At 41.6% G+C, this 17,385-nt stretch overlaps 1 protein-coding gene across 1 annotated transcript in view; it reads right to left on the reverse strand.

Annotated features, from left to right (window-relative positions):
• LOC106609254 (ras-related and estrogen-regulated growth inhibitor) overlaps positions 1 to 13,636 on the reverse strand; it is a 63,823-nt gene extending 50,187 nt beyond the window's left edge. The window contains exons 1-2 of the mRNA XM_014207843.3: positions 13,423 to 13,636; positions 9,127 to 9,301 (exon numbers count right to left, since the gene is read on the reverse strand). Of these exons, the coding sequence (XP_014063318.1) occupies positions 9,127 to 9,187 (61 nt within the window). The 5' untranslated portion in view covers positions 9,188 to 9,301; positions 13,423 to 13,636. The remainder of the gene's footprint in view (positions 1 to 9,126; positions 9,302 to 13,422) is intronic.
• Positions 13,637 to 17,385: the final 3,749 nt, after the last annotated feature.

The raw sequence follows: 17,385 nt of genomic DNA on the forward strand, positions 1-17,385 counted from the left end.
CCTTTCGGATAGTGTCTTGAACGCACGAACAAAACGCCGCTGTTTGGATGTAACTATGGATTATTTTGAACCAAACCAACATTTGTTATTGAAGTATAAGTCCTGGGAGTGCATTCTGACGAAGACAGCAAAGGTAATAACATTTTTCTTATAGTAAAGCTGACTTTGGTGAGTGCTAAATTGCTGGGTGTCTAAATAGCTAGCCCTGTGATGCCGGGCTATCTACTGAGAATATTGCAAAATGTGCTTTCACCGAAAAGCTATTTTAAAATCGGACATATCGAGTGCATAGAGGAGTTCTGTATCTATAATTCTTAAAATAATTGTTATGCTTTTTGTGAACGTTTATCGTGAGTAATTTAGTAAATTCACCGGCAGTGTTCAGTGGGAATGCTAGTCACATGCTAATGTAAAAAGCTGTTTTTTGATATAAATATGAACTTGATTGAACAAAACATGCATGTATTGTATAACATAATGTCCTAGGGTTGTCATCTGATGAAGATCATCAAAGGTTAGTGCTGCATTTAGCTGTGGTTTATGTGACATTATATGCTAGCTTGAAAAATGGGTGTAAAATTTCTGGCTGGGTACTCTGCTGACATAATCTAATGTTTTGCTTTCGTTGTAAAGCCTTTTTGAAATCGGACAGTGTGGTTAGATTAACGAGAGTCTTGTCTTTAAAATGGTGTAAAATAGTCATATGTTTGAAAAATTGAAGTTTTTGCATTTGAGGTTTTTGAATAATGCGCCACGGGATTACACTGGCTGTTGAGTAGGTGGGATGCAAGCGTCCCACCTAGCCCATAGAGGTTAACAAGAAATGTGTGGAGTGGTTGAAAAATGAGTTTTAATGACTCCAACATAAGTGTGTGTAAACTTCCGACTTCAACTGTACATTTTACATATACATACATGGTACTTTCATATAAAGCAGTCACATAATACTTTACCAACATAAGCTCTTTAATCCCAACCCTCAGCCACTCTCAGACCATCCCACCATAGACCACCCTCATTTGGTTTCCATGTGCCATATATTTTACAATTGTGCTGTGATGTTTTATATAATTGAGATCCTTTCTAAATCATATAGTATCCACAGATTGTGAGCTAAAGATGAAAACCTTTCCTACGAGTATTATTATATTATTTATTGACTGACTATGGCTTTCCAAATTGCCCAACACTGCTATTTGTAAGGTTAATTTGAAGTGCATGCTGTGATTTTTTTACCATTCCTGAACCTGTGACCAGAAAAAAGCAACATACTGTAGGGGCAATACCAGAATAAATGACCTATTGATTCTGTCTCTTCACAGCAAAATCTGCAGAGCTGAGATTGTTGTATGCCTCATATACAGTGAGGGAAGATAGTATTTGATCCCCTGCTGATTTTGTACGTTTGCCCACTGACAAAGAAATGATCAGTCTATAATTTTAATGGTAGGTTTATGTGAACAGTGAGAGACAGAATAACATCAAAAACATCCAGAAAAACACATGTCAAAAATGTTATAAAATGATTTGCATTTTAATGAGGGAAATAAGTATTTGACCCCCTCTCAATCAGAAACATTTCTGGCTCCCAGGTGTCTTTTATACAGGAAATGAGCTGAGATTAGGAGCACACTCTTAAAGGGAGTGCTCCTAAACTCAGCTTGTTACCTGTATAAAAGACACCTGTCCACAGAAGCAATCAATCAATCAGATTCCAAACTCTCCACCATGGCCAAGACCAAAGAGCTCTCCCAGGGATGTCAGGGACAAGATTGTAGACCTACACAAGGCTGGAATGGGCTACAAGACCATCACCAAGCAGCTTGGTGAGAAGGTGACAACAGTGGTGCGATTATTCGCAAATGGAAGAAACACAAAAGAACTGTCAATCTCCCTCGGCCCGGGGCTCCATGCAAGATCTCACCTCGTGGAGTTGCAATGATCATGAGAACAGTGAGGAATCAGCCCAGAACTACACGGGAGGATCTTGTCAATGATCTCAAGGCAGCTGGGACCATGTCACCAAGAAAACAATTGGTAACACACTACGCCGTGAAGGCTGAAATCCTGCAGCACCCGCAAGGTCCCCCTGCTCAAGAAAGCACATATACAAGCCCGTCTCAAGTTTGCCAATGAACATCTGAATGATTCAGAGGACAACTGGGTGAAAATGTTGTCAGATGAGACCAAAATGGAGCTCTTTGGCATCAACTCAACTCGCCGTGTTTGGAGGAGGAGGAATGCTGCCTATGACCCCAAGAACACCATCCCCACCGTCAAACATGGAGGTGGAAACATTATGCTTTGGGGGTGTTTTTCTGCTAAGGGGACAGGACAACTACACCGCATCAAAGGGACGATGGACAGGGCCATGTACCGTCAAATCTTGGGTGAGAACCTCCTTCCCTCAGCCAGGGCATTGAAAATGGGTCGTGGATGGGTATAAACAACATTTAGTTTTCAATTAGTCGGAAATGAGAAGTTGTAACCTGTATAACAAGGCAAAAAGGCCCTTTTTGAACAAAGGAAGAGCCTTTCTTAATAATCTACCCGAGAACCATTTTGGGTTTGAATATAACTTATGTATGAGTGAAGATTTTAGTGAGAGCTTTAATATTTAATAATTTTAGCCCTCAAACTCATATTCATTATGTAAATAGGCACATTTAATTTTGGCTTAGCATTCCAAATAAAATTATTTTTTTTTTGCTCATATGATTTAAAAATCGAGTCATCTGGAGTAGGCAGTGCCATTAGTAAGTAAGTAAACTGTGATAGGACCAAAGACTTAAAGTGATTTTTCCATAAATAGACAAGTATTTACCTCTCCATGGTTGCAGAATCTTATCTATTTTTTCTAACTTTCTATTGAAATTAATTGTGGTAAGTTCATTTAGATTTTTTGAGATTTGAATACCAAGTATGTCTACTTCACCATCCGCCCATTTTATTGGTAAACTACAAGGTAGTGTAAACACTACACGATCCAATACGTAATATGGTACACTTGTCATAATTATGTTTTAATCCAGATAGGCTACAAAAGTGATCAAGATCTTCAATGAGACTGCGCAGGGATCCAGATTGTGGACTTAAGAACAAACTAGAGTCATCGACATACATTGACACTTTTGTTTTTATCCTCAGGATTTCTAACCACTTAATGTTCTTGTTGGATATAATTTTAATAGCTAGCATTTCAATGGCCATAATAAATAGATGGAGACAACGGACAGCCTTGTTTACCTCCTCTTAAAAGCACAATACTTTGAGAAGTAACCATTTTTTACTATTTTACATCTAGAGTTGCTGTACATAACTTTAACCCATTGTATAAGAGATTCAACAAAATTAAAGTAATCCAGGCATTTAAATATAAATTCTCATCGTACTTTATCAAACACCTTTTCAAAATCTGCTATGAAGACCAGGCCTGTTATCTTCGATGTTTCATAATGTTCAATTGTTTCAAGTAATTATCGTATATTATCTCCAATATATCGTCCATGTAAAAACCTGTCTGATCAGGATGAACATTATCTGGTAAAACATTTTTTATTCTATGTGCTATTTCGCCAGGATTTTCACATCATAACATTGAAGTGTTAGTGGCATCCAGTTGTTTAAATGGACTGGATCTTTATACTTGCCACCTGGGTCCTGTTTAGTAGTAATGAAATCAGAACTTCTTGTTGAGTACCTGAAAGTATACCATTTGTATGAGAGTAAAACATGCTAATAATGAATCTTTGAGTACATCAAAAAAAGGTCTGATATACCTCTACTGGTATACTGTCAAGCCCTGGTGTTTTTCCAGACTGAAAAGATTTTATTGCCTCAAAAAGTTCCTCTTCTGTAAGTTGGCCTTCACACAGGTCTTTCTGTAAATTTTAAATGTTTTGCTTCCTCTCAAAATATAATTTGGTAAAAACTCTAAATTATTTTTGGTAGAATTTCTATGTTGAAGATTCAAGAACAATTTTGTGCATTTTTCACAATTTTCCATCCAATTTGCTTTATTTTTGTAATACATTACACTTGATCGTACCTCCATTTTCTTTCAAGTGTAAATGACTCAAGGGAAATTGTTTTACAAACTGGTGCCTGATACACCCCAAAGCTGCTAGCCTAAATGTCTCCTCACTCCTTTTCCTCAGACTTTTATCAGTACAGTCTGTGCTGGAGAGTAGTACTTCTCTCATTTATTAGGAGTAATGTGTTGAAAGTCATGTGGTTTTGAATATTTGTTTCTGTGAAAGTCATACAACATGATCAGAAGTAAATATCTTATGCCTATGTCTAATTCAATAGCAACAAGAATGTCATAGGACAAGGCAACTCAACTACTATTTGAGCAGGTCCAGTGACACAAATTTCCTAGCTGGCAAAGGTCCGGATGGATATCATTCTTTATTGGCACTGTGGTACAGTGTCATAAACTGTCATCTATGACTTAGGAAACATGTTATATAAAATAAATCAAATGCGCCAAATACAACAGGTGTAGACCTTACAGTGAAATTCTTACTTACAAGCCCTTAACCAACAATGCATTTAAGAAAAAATAAACAAATAATTAAAGAGCAGCAGTAAAATAACAATAGCGAGGCTATATACAGGTGGTACCAGTACAGAGTCAATGTGCGGGGGCACAGGTTCGTCAAGGTAATATATACGTGGGTAGAGTTATTAAAGTGACTTATGCATAGATAATAACAGAGTAGCAGCAGCGTAAAAGAGGGGGGGATGCATATAATCTATGTAGCCATTTGATTAGATGTTCAGGAGTCTTATGGCTTGGGGGTAGAAGCTGTTTAGAAGCCTCTTGGACCTAGACTTGGCGCTCCGCTACCGCTTGCCGTGCAGTAGCAAAGAGAACAGTGTATGACTAGGGTGGCTGGAGTCTGACAATTTTAAGGGCCTTCCTTTGACACCGCCTGGTATAGAGGTCCTGGATGGCAGGAAGCTTGGCCCCAGTGATGTACACGTTGGCCAATAGTATGGATGGCAAAGGCAGATTAGCCGCTCGTCGGCAGATCCTCACAAGGCACCCCAATCTCTTTCCGCGATACCTCTTCCGTCTTTTTCTCCTGCGAATGACGGGGATGAGGGCCTGTTCGGGTGTCTGGAGTAAATCCCTCTCGTCCAACTCATTAAAGAGAAATTCTTCATCCAGGTCAAGTTGAGTAATCGCTGTTCTGATTTCCAGAAGCTCTTTTTGGTCATAAGAGATGGTAGCAGCAACAAAATAAGTTACAAAAAAATGCAAAAAATAAATAAATAAATATAAAAATAGCACAGTTGGTTTAGAGCCCATAAAACAGCAGCCATCCCCTCCGCCGGCACCATCTTTGAGACATGACACATTTGAATGAATTACAACTTCTTTCTTTTAAATGTAAACATGTGCATCATTGCATCAACTTTGCTGAAGAACAAAAGTGGTTGAACAGTTGTCCATTCAAAAAGTGCACTGAACCATTGTACATGGGCCTTGAATTATTAAATAATATAAAATCTAATTTTATTGGTCACATACACATGGTTAGCAGATGTTATTGCAAGTGTAGCGACATGCTTGTGCTTCTAGTTCTGACAGTGCAGCAATATCAACAAGTAATCTAACAATTCCACAATAACTACCTAATACACACAAATCTAAGTAAAGGGATAGAATAAGAATATGTACGGATGAGCAATGACCGAGCGGCATAGGCAAGATGCAATAGATGGTATAAAATACAGTATATACATATGGGATGAGTAATGCAAGATATATAAACATCATTATTAAAGTGGCATTAATAAAGTGACTATAGTGATTAATTTGTTAGGAGTGGCCAATGATTTCAAGTGTGTATGTAGGCAGCAGACTGTGTTAGTGATGGCTGTTTAACAGTCCGATGGCCTTGAGATTGAATAACAGCTTCTGTCTCTCGGTCCCAGCTTTGATGCACCTGTTCTGACCTCGCCTTCTGGACGGTAGCGGGGTGAACAATATTTACATTAAATAAAGTGCTTTTCTGGAGAACAAAGGAGAGTTGAACAAAAATAATCTGAATGCTCAGAAAGTCACTGTGGGCAATATTCATGTATAAGCCACTCTGGGCCTTGCCCTTGTATCAACGAGAGAAATTGCACTGTCTGTCTCCTGCCAATGCTTTGAACTTTGGCACAAATGATGTGAGAGCAACTCTGATATACTGGTACACATGTTCACTGGTGAGCCCGGTATGGCATTTGTTTTTTTAAGAAAGGTCATTGTGGAGAAGACTGATATACAGCTGTATGTGGCACCAAACATGGTCAGGATGTGTAGTACCAGTTTTTTTGAGAACAAGGACATCAACTGCAGGCACCATCTTTCCCCAGAAAGTGACAGGGTCACAATCACAAGCCTGCTCCTTCAAAGCCACACTATCTTGCAGCTCAATCAACTCCATTTGGGGTTCTGGGTGAGCAGCAGTAGCTCTCTCCCAACAGTGAAGTCATCAAAGCAAGCCTTGAAGTTATCCATTAGCTTCTGGATGAAATCAACATGGTTGGGAACATCTTAGTCTCCCTGCATTTGCACCAGAAGATTGAGGAAGTGGACAAGGTCTCCCTGGAGATCATTCTGGAAAAGCTCAAATTTCCTCTGGAAAGCCCGGACAGCTGTTATCATATCACACACTGTTGTCCCGTCCCTGCAGCTTAACATTGTTAAGGTGTGATGTAATGTCTGTCAAAAATGCAACTTGTCGGCAGTCCCCGTCACCGTCTTCTCCTCATCGTCCAAAAACTCAGACAACTGAGTTGCCTTGTCACTCTTTTGCTCTAATAAAAACACTTTGATTTCCTCCCGAATGGCCCAAAAGCATTCCAAAACCCTGCCTTTGCTGAGCAATATGATATTGTTGTGCAATAGTAAGTAATAAAAATGGCATTGGTCTCTGTCAGAAAGCCTCGTAGCAGGCGGTGTTATAGGGATGATGTTGCTCTCAAAAGGTTGATCAGTTTCATCATCGTTGTCATGACCTTAGAATACTCTTTTCCCAGACTGGCACACAGGACAGATTGATGGGTGATGCAATGGTATGATGTCAGGTTTAGGGTGGTCCTCTTTCAAACGTGCAACCAGCCCCCCTCTCTTTTCCTATCAAGGCTGGAGCTCCATCTGTTGTGATGGAGACCACGGACTTCAGATCTATCCCCCTTTTTGTCAGCATCCATTTGATGGTCTCATGGGTATCCTCTCCCCGTGTGTTTGCTTCTAGATTTGTTAAGACCAACAGCTCCTCACAGAATTCCTTATTTGCTTCATTATACAATCTGACAAACACCAGCGGCTGGGCATGATCAATGTTATCTGTTGATTCATCCACAGCTAATGAAATGCATGGTGCACTCTGAATGGCCTCATCAAGTTGTGAAGTCAAATTTTCAGCTAATATTTCAGTTCTTATTGCTGTGGAATCTGACAGTGGGATCTGATCTTTTCCCTAACAAAAAAAATGTTGCTTATCTTCAAGCAAGGCGTCAGCAACTTCACACATGCATTATTTTACCATCTCAGCATTGGAAAATGTTTTTTTGCGTTTTCCCAAAACCCAGGCTATCCTCAGTGAATACTCCATTTCATGTTGTTGGGCTGTCAGGGAATTAACATGGACTTTGGTGGACCTTTCATATTGGGATTTGAGTTGGTTAATCTTGTTTGTATCTCCTAAACACGGGGATGAGAACATCGGATCGATATTACTATTGTGTCCTAACATTGGCACTTTTCACAAGGGCTACGGACTCACTGCATATTAGGCACATTGGTTTTGTGCTGGTTGTGGGAAGAATTACGTTTCGTCTACTCGTCTTTGAATATACGGTTTTCGGCGTACATGATTATTTATTTTATGAACAAGCCATATTACTAAAGATACTGGTAACTAAGCTCCTATCTGCGATATTAAAAGTTGAACCGCGATCAAATCGTTCATTTACCTTGTGCTTGCTTGTCCCGAGGTTCTGCAGAGGATATTTGCATTGATGTGATTGGGTAAGACGTGGCCTCTTGTATTTGCATATAACCTCACGTTTGGATTAGACGGGGCAGTAGTAGAGGTGCGCGTTGCTTCAAGAGAGAGAGAAAGAGAGTTTGCTGAGTTTGAGAGGCCGCGGCACCTGGTTGATTTTTTTTTTTAAAGCTGTCTAAAAATAATTGACTTTTATATAACTAAATGATGTTTAAAACTAGATGTTGTTCAGTCCGTATTGACCCTTAACTGGGTCTGGAAGCCGGACCGTGGTCCGCCAGTTGAGTTTGGCTGTCATAGGAGGATGATGTGTGTGAAGTCTTGCACTATACAGGGCTGGGCTGTAGAACATACTTCCCTTTTATAGAAGTGGTATTCCTTATTCCACATGACCCATTAGTGGTTAATAATACATGTCCATTGCAAAACAACCTGCTGCACAGTGTACAGTACTTACATTTCTATATGGGTTTTCATGGAATCATTTGGCATCTTTCTGCAGTTTCCAAAACAGTCCCTTATTTGACCTTCACAGACATCAGTGTTACATAATGGCCTTCTTAAACATAGATAACGTTCAAATAAATATCTTCCAACACCATCGAGCGCAATCTGTCTTCATTTGTGCCGTGCAAGAGACATATGCTCTTCATTATCTTGTTAGCTACTGCAGATATCATAATAAACAGCATACTAAATATGGTGACCCGTTTGACTATACAGGAGAGTTTTGCCAGTTTGTGTTCAACTGATTCAGAATGTGTTGAATTGGCTTGGGTAAAGTAAGGCACTTCATACCAGAACAACAATCAGCGGTTGATTTACTAGATTGTTTATTGTGTAATCGTCACTGAAACATGGGAACTAAAACAAATACTGTTCTTCTAACAAAAATAAGCCCACAAGTCATATATCTCACTGACTCACTCCAATAGTTGAACAAATAGAAAGACAAACATGGAAAGACAGACAGCCGGAAGACAGACCGAGAGTAAACAGACGGAAAATCATGTAGACAGTCCAACAGATCGACATTAGGCACATACTGTATTGTACAGCGGATAGACAGGCAGGGAGGCAAGCAGACAGACAGACAGACAGACAGTGGTCCTCCTACCTGATTTACCCACTCCTGCTCTACCGAAAACGGCCAGCTTCATCTCGGGACTCTTCGCCATGGCAGCAGGTAGCAACCGGAACCAGAACGGACTAATCACAGAGCCGATAGTTCACACAGCAGGGTTCTGGGATCAGCCACCCATCCTCAGTTCCAGACACGGGAGCTGGGATGTCTGGGAAAGCAAACCATCAAATACGGGATTAAGGCTTTAATATGAAACAGCTTGTCACAAATGAACTTAGATGTATTTCCTGCTGGGATCTGAAGCTATGTGAAATGACAGGCAAGAAGCCTTTGATATACAATTTCCAAGGCAGTGAGTCGTAAAAATGGGAAAGGCACGCGATTCGAGGCCGTCTGGTTTGTGGGATGAGGTCTCTGGATCTGAGAAATGCATTTTATGTCTAATGCATTAAAGAAACGTATAATAGGTGTAAGTGTTGTGTTCTCTATAGTTTTCTTTGTATTGAGAACCCAGGTGGAATTTATTTTGAGGCTGTCAAATGGCTGTCAATGGTGTGCTAATTAAAATACCCTCAATGCGCTGGAAGCCATTTTGGCTCAAGGGAACAGGTGGCCGCAGGTATTTCTGGTTATCCTCATTCTGACAGGCAGTTCATCATTCTGAGATTCTCTTATTATAATGAACGAGCTCCATATCACTAGGGAGGGTGAGGCAGAGTGAATCCCTCCGAGAAGCTGTGGATATGTCAGGGTACTGTGGCTCCTGTTTATCAATGGCTTAGCCCTGACACACAGAGACACGCACACATGCTCACACCTACTGAAGTGATGGATGAGGCCCATCTGCAGAAGCGTTATCGCGGGCAACAGCATCACCCCTGATATGAGTCACGTACTCCTTTTTTGCATGGAAGGCTGTTAGCAGCTGCATTAGTATCTGAGCTGGTGTGGGAGGGAGAGGGAGAGCATATGTGGGAGGGCAGTCTTCTGAATTATTCATTCAGAAATAAAGCAAAATGATTCCGTGCTCTAAATAGCAGTCAATTCCGCAGTAATCTGTCTAGCTAGAAACCAGCCGAGCTGTGTTGCTGCTGGCGCTGAAGATAACTGACAGAAATAAACGCTAAACATCACGCATAGTGCATTGCTTCACCTTTCTGCGAGGTATGACGGGAAATGAATGCACATTCTCTCTTCAACTAGAGAAATAAAAACCGTTTAAATATCACATAGTGCAAATGTATGTCTAAGTCATGGGCTGGCAGCCCTAATGATTTTCTAGCACTATGTTTTTTCCCCCTCATTTAGAAAACGGCTGCTGCTCAGTACACCATATATACGGAGTGAAATTGTCTGCGTTGCAAATGGCACCCTATTCCATACATGGAGAACCACTTTTGACTAGAGTGTATGGGCCCTGTACACTATATATGGAATGCAGTGCCATTTGAGACACAGCCACTGTTTATTTGACACCAGGTTGGCTGAGATCAAGAAGTGCGGTGAATCACCTCCCATTAGCCAATCGCAATCTCTCTCAGATCCTGGCACTGGTGCCATCGACAGCCATCCCTCAATACCACTCAATCCCTCACTGACTTGTGTACAGTCACACAGCACTCTCCAAGCCTTCCCACTCAAATTGAGCCCTTATATGGTATGATTGTGCACCATCTGTGCCCTGTCCTAGCCTCCCGAAGGTGCTCGAGTGGCAAACGAGTGTCTTAGTCAACATCGCTGAGGTCATCCTCTCCATCCCCTCCCATCATCTATCCCTCCATATCCCCATCTAGACCCAATAAACAGAGAGCCAGAAGACCTCTGAGGCCACACCACCACTCTGGGTTTATACAGCTCTATGCTGCTGCACTAGGGGCTGCAGTGCCAAGCCCTGTCTCTCTCGCTCCAGAGCTGTGTGAGAAATGAGCATCATCCATCTCACAACTTTCTCTCTCCTGCCAAGGGAAGCTGAAGGTTCTAGACTGGAACATCCCGGTCTATCCGTCTGGCTCCAACGTCTGTCTCGGTTTGGGGACACGCGTATCGCAACGTAACAACAACATTTAAACAACATCCCCGATCTGTGAGGTTAGCGTCTTCTGAGCACCCATCCACCTTGGTCAAGTAGACCCAAGACGAGGACAAGGGGAGGAGGAATCCGTCACGCAACTCCCTCGCCCTGCTAACGTCAGTGTCACTTCCCTGGCCCCTGATTGGCTCAACTTCATGTACCACAGGTTCCCCCACGGCCCACACTACCCTATCTGTAATCCAATGACGTCTCCTGAAGGGGAGGCCAGATGAATAGCCTCAATAAGGCCTGTGATGGATTGCGTTAAGTGGCTGCTAAGTGGTCGGGGGGGGGGGACGGGACGAGGCCGGGGGAGACTTGGTGACAAATTGAACACATCTGGAGTTTAAAAAGAATAACGAATCCTGCCACAAAGAGCCTTGGGTGATAGTGAGATCTGAGCATACTGTATGGCGGTGTGTGTGAGAGAAAGGAGAAGAGAGAGAGAGCGAGATGGGAGTGGAGGGAAGATATGGGCGATAGGTGCATTGCCTCTGTAAAACTGTGTTCACTACTTTAAGATCCAGCGCTTAAGAAAATACCATCAAAGCCTGTTAAAAGCGAAGGTGAGGAAAATGAAACGTGCTGGCATTTCACCTGAGGGCTTTACACTCGAAACCTTGTCTAAACATTCAAAATAAGCACATTTATTTTTCTTTCCACACCAAAGCCAGAGCTCTGTGCCCATGCCCAGTCCCTAATGCCATTTAACGTTGAGTCAGCAGTGAATGTGGTGTTGTGTCGTAGTTACTTCAGTAGACAGATTACAGGCTGCATGCTTCCAAACCCTGGGTGGAGACCTGAGTGAGTGCTTTGAGCATAGTGCACCACACGCTAAAGAAAGACCTCCAAAAACCACAGCTTTTCCAAAGGGACACAAAAAAAAAAAAAATCAGTCTGATGTGTGCACTGTTCATAAACGCACTGTTCATCAGAGTCAATGTGGCAAATGACATTAGCAAAGATATAATTCAACGTTCAATTGCTGTTGAAAAGGTTCAACGCTAATTGTGTGCATTTCAGTAGGCTGCACCCTGCCTGAATAATATAATAAAATAACATTCCAATTTTTCCAGATGGTAAGCTGACGGACACATCATAGGCTACACATTGAAAGATCTCACGATGTAAAATGCCATTATTTCATTCTGTCACATTGAGCTTATGGTATAAAGCAGTAGCTGCCTCTTGGCAGTCCTCCCGCCAAACCTGTGTTGAACTCTGCTCTGGGAGAGTGTGTGTGTGTGTGTGTGTGTGTGTGTGCTCTGAGAAGATCAGATCTGTTACACAACACTTCCACACAGCCAGCTCAAGTCTTAGATGACATGCTTGGCTTGCACAGGCGATGGGAGTAACTGACATATTAGACCATCTTGTACATTACATACTGTGGCTTTAACCTTTCTAGTTGTTTCAATTAATGATATACCCATTTTTGGGGGAATAATATGACTATAAATACCTTATTGGGCTTACTACAACTGTCTTGCCTTATCAAAACAAAGTTTACTCCATTGTTTATGTTTTTATAGTATGGAAAAACAATGTATAGCTTCAAGTAATGTTGCCCTTATGAAATGTCTTTCCTTGAGCATTTTAATAGACCTACATATATAATAGAAAAACAGTTATATTTGCATGTGATAATACAATGAGATGCATTTGTTCCAATGTTTATGACCCTTTCTTTAGTATGTAGATGTTTTATGTCACATACACCAGATAGGTGCAGTGAAATGTGTTTTACAGGGTCAGCCATAGTAGTATGGCGCCCCTGGATCAAATTAGGGTCAAGTGCCTTGCCCAAGGGCACAGCGACAGATTTTCACTTAGTCGGCTCTGGTATTCGAACCAGCTACCTTTCGGTGGGTTACTAGCCCAACATACTAACCACTAGGCTGCCGCATGTGACAGAGTGTGCTTTAATGATTTGTTCCTATTCAATATGAAACGTAGAAAATATATCATAGTTGTTGGCAACAGGTAGGTAGGAGATGTGTCACATCATTAGTCTACAGTTGACATGCTATTGACGTGGAACCAACGCGTATGTGGAAATAGAAAGGGAGACCGCATAATTACTTTAGAAAAAGAATGAGAAATACATATGAAATAAACTAAGCTGACTAACTAAATCATTTTTACAGTTGTAGCCTTATGAACAACCAGGTGACTTCAGTTAGGTTACTTTTGGAGAACAATGTCATTCCATACAGAAACAAGAAATCTTCATCTCATAAGAAAAAAGGTTGACTCACCAAACGATTGGTCAACGTAAAACAATCCTTGTTCTGAAAGCAGCTGCGATGGAGGAACAAAAGTTAATCAGTGTTTCTACAGCTTGTAACAAGGAGAGGCGATGTCTTGACTCGAATCCAACAGATTCGGACCCAGCGTTCCGAAGAGAATCCAACAGATTCGGACCCAGCGTTCCCGAAGAGAGGAGCGCAAGGTGGACACCGCTACTTGTCCTCTGATCAAAGCAGTCTGAACGGTGGTCAACCACAAGCACTGTCAAGGTATCTCCAAACGAGGGTCAGCTGCAAGACACGGAGTGGCGCTACTGAACTTGAGTTGTTGATAGCACATTGGCGTGCTGCATACCGTTGCATCTGTTGCAGATGGAAGCAGAGGACACTAGGGCCCTCTGCCGTCAGTAAAGTGAAATAAAACACACCGTAGGCTACACTCAAAGGTGAACAAATATGTAATTATGTTACAATGTCATTTGAATAATCAATTGATCTATCATGGCATTGTATTGAAAGTAATATTTAATTACTAATTTAAGACGGATATTGTGGGAAAGTGCAAGAGCATAGCCTCTCTCTCTCGCTCTCTGCAGCAAGTATATGATATGGTTATGTGCACACTATTTGGATAATGTTGATCTTGCTGAGGTTGGATGTATTTGAACATTTAAAATGTCACATGCTGTAAATTGGTCGGAGAGGAAATGTCTGTTGACCTGTCCTATGTTTTCTTATTATCAGAATCCTTAGTTACCGTTGCTTACATTTTTTTTGCATAAAGAGTTGATAAAGACTTTGTAAATAAGGTGGCCTTCATTCCGTTTGAGATCTGTTGTGCAGTTTGTGAGAAAAAGAGGGCTATTTGATATTTTTTGACATTCCCTGATACACAGTGATAGTCAGTTTGGATGAGAGGAACGTTTTCTCCAAAGTCCACCAGACTGGCGATACAGAGAGCAACCCTGTTGGCTATCAAAATAAAGAGAGTCACACGCTATTTGTAAGCTCTCAATAATTTATTGGGGAAAACACCAATGTTTCATCATCACTGTAGCTGGAAACAGGTTATGTAGGCCTAGCTGAGGAATGCTCAACTCCGTTCTCTTATATCAAGGTGGAGTTGAGTTTTGATAACTAGTCGCGTGATTTGCTAGCAAGACCATTGAGTCGTCTATTCTTGTAAAAAATGTAAATTATGAAAACGTTTAGCTTGTAGGCCTATCTATGTTTGTCCAACTGCAATCCTTCAGCGGGGTAGTGAAATTCATCATTTTTATAAAAACTTTTAGCAAATACTACCACTACCTTTTCCTCAACTGTGGTTGACTTGGCCTCTATTAGGCTATTATTTCATAATCATATTGCAACATGATTAGATGCTTTACATAGTATTAACATCAAATTGAATTATTATTAATTTCACACATGACCAAAAGTATGTGGACACCTGCTCGTCGAACATCTCATTCCAAAATCACAGGCATTGATATGGAGTTGGTCCCCCCTTTGCTGCTATAACAGCCTCCACTCTTCTGAGAAGGCTTTTCACTAAATGTTGGAACATTACTGCAAGGACTTGCATGGGGGCATTGTTATGCTGAAACAGGAGAGAGCCTTCGCCAAACTTTTGCCAAAGTTGGAAGCAGAGAATTGTCTAGAATGTCATTGTATGCTGTAGATTTAAGATTTCCCTTCACTGGAACTAAGGGGCCTAGCCCAAACCATGAAAGACTGCCCCAATCCATTATTCCTCCTCCACCAAACTTTACAGTTGGCACTATGAATTGGGGAAGATAGCATTCTTCTGGCATCCACCAAACCCAGATTCGTTCGTCGGACTACCAGATAGTGAAGCGTGAGTCATCACTCCAGAGAACGCATTTCCACTGCTCCAGAGTCCAATGGCGGCGAGCTTTACACCATTCCAGCCGACGCTTGGCATTACGCACAGTGATCTTAGGCCTGTGTGCGGCTGCTCGGCCATGGAAACCCATTTCATGAAGCTCCCAATGAGGCAGTTTGGAACTCAGTAGTGAGTGTTGCAACCGAGGACAGACGATTTTTATGTGCTACGCACTTCAGCACTCGGCGGTTCCGTTCTGTGAGCTTGTGTGGCCTACCACTTAGCGGCTAAGCCGTTGTTGCTCCTAGACGTTTCTACTTCACCATAACAGCACTTATAGTTGACCAGGGCAGAAATTTAACCAACTGACTTGTTGGAAAGATGGCATCATATGACGGTGCCACGTTGAAAGTCATTGAGCTCTTCAGTGAGGCCATTCTACTACCAATGTTTGTCTATGGCGATTGCACAGCTGTGTGCTCGATTTAATACACTGTCAGCAATGGGTGTGGCTGAAATAGCCGAATCCACTCCTCAGAGGAGGAAGGGGAGGACCGTCATCCTCAGTGAATTTCATGAATTGTAAAACATTTAAACGTTATCGTTATTAGGTATAACTATACTAAATATAATCGCGTCACCAAATAATTGATTAAAACACACTATTTTGCAAAGGTCTACAGTAGCCTCAACAGCACTCTGTAGGTAGCACAATGGTGTAGCCGGAGGATGTCCTCCAGCCTATCAGAGATCTTGCAGCATGAACTGACATGTTGTCCACCCAATCAAAGGATGAGAAAATTCATCTAGTACTGAAAGCATAAACTTCAGCTAGCTAGCGCTGCAGTGTATAAAATGTGGTGAGTAGTTGACCTAAAGAGAGAAAAAGACAATAGTTGAACAGTTTTGAACAAATCCATTTCTTCCAAAATGAAGGAGACGCAAGAGAGAAATAGCGAGAGAGAGAGTGTCATTTTTCTCCAGTTTCACTTACTTAGCTAGCAAATGCAGTTAGCTAGTTTAGCCTACTGAAACACCCTCCTCAAACAGAGGGATGCTATGCTGGCTATGACTTTCCAACACAACACTGGAACTCTTCCAAGTCAAGGTAAGCTTTTGGTATTACTAATTTATTGCCACCGGGGCCCGCCGGTGTAACTGCTTACTGTACACTGTAACGTTACTGCATGATTGTAGCGGGTTTACTAACATGTTAGTTCTATTAGCTATGCTGACTTTGAGATGACTTTAGCTAACATTGTGACAACGATGTAGGCTGTGTGTAACGGTCAGGCTTGGAAAGGTTTTTTCGCCTGGTCACATACAGCTGATGTGTTGTGCATTGAAGTCCACAAGCGAAGGGAAGAGGTGAGAGGAGAACAGATGCGAGAAGGAATGCAACTTGGCTGCTATGAAAGTGAACAGTGTTTACTCGTGATCAGGGATGTATTCATTCTGCCGATTCTGTTGAAAAAAAAAATCTTAAAAACGGAAGCAAAGGGAAAACGGGGATAAACATACCTGAATTTGTCCAATAGAAACTCTCGTTTGCAACTGTTGGTCTAATAATTACACCCAAGTTCAGCTAGATGCAGGCCCAAATTTTTTTTTGCATTCCTGTTAGTGAGCATTTCTCTTCTGCCAAGATAATCCATCCATCTGACAGGTGTGGCATATCAAGAAGCTGATTAAACATCATGATCATTACACAGGTGCACCTTGTGCTGGGGACCATATAAAAGGCCACTCTAAAATGTGCAGTTTTGTCACACAACTCAATGCCAGATGTCTCAAGGTGAGGGAGCGCGCAATTGGCATGCTGACTGCAGAAATGTCCACCAAAGCTGTTTCCAGAATTGAATGTTAATTTCTCTATCATAAGCCACCTCCAAAGTCATTTTAGAGAATTTGGCAGTACATCCAACCCGCTTCAAAAATCGCAGTCCACCTGTATTGTGTTGTGTGGGCGAGCGACTTGCTGATGTCAACGCTGTGAACAGAGTGCCCCATGGTTGCGGTGGGGTTATGGTATGGCCAGGCATTAGCTACAGACAACGAATACAATTGCATTTTATCAATGGTAATTTGAATGCACAGATTCCTTGACGAGATCCTGAGGTCCAAGG

Source organism: Salmo salar, chromosome 07 (assembly GCF_965601325.2).
Source record: "Salmo salar chromosome 07, fSalSal1, whole genome shotgun sequence".
Taxonomy (NCBI): Eukaryota; Metazoa; Chordata; class Actinopteri; order Salmoniformes; family Salmonidae; genus Salmo; species Salmo salar.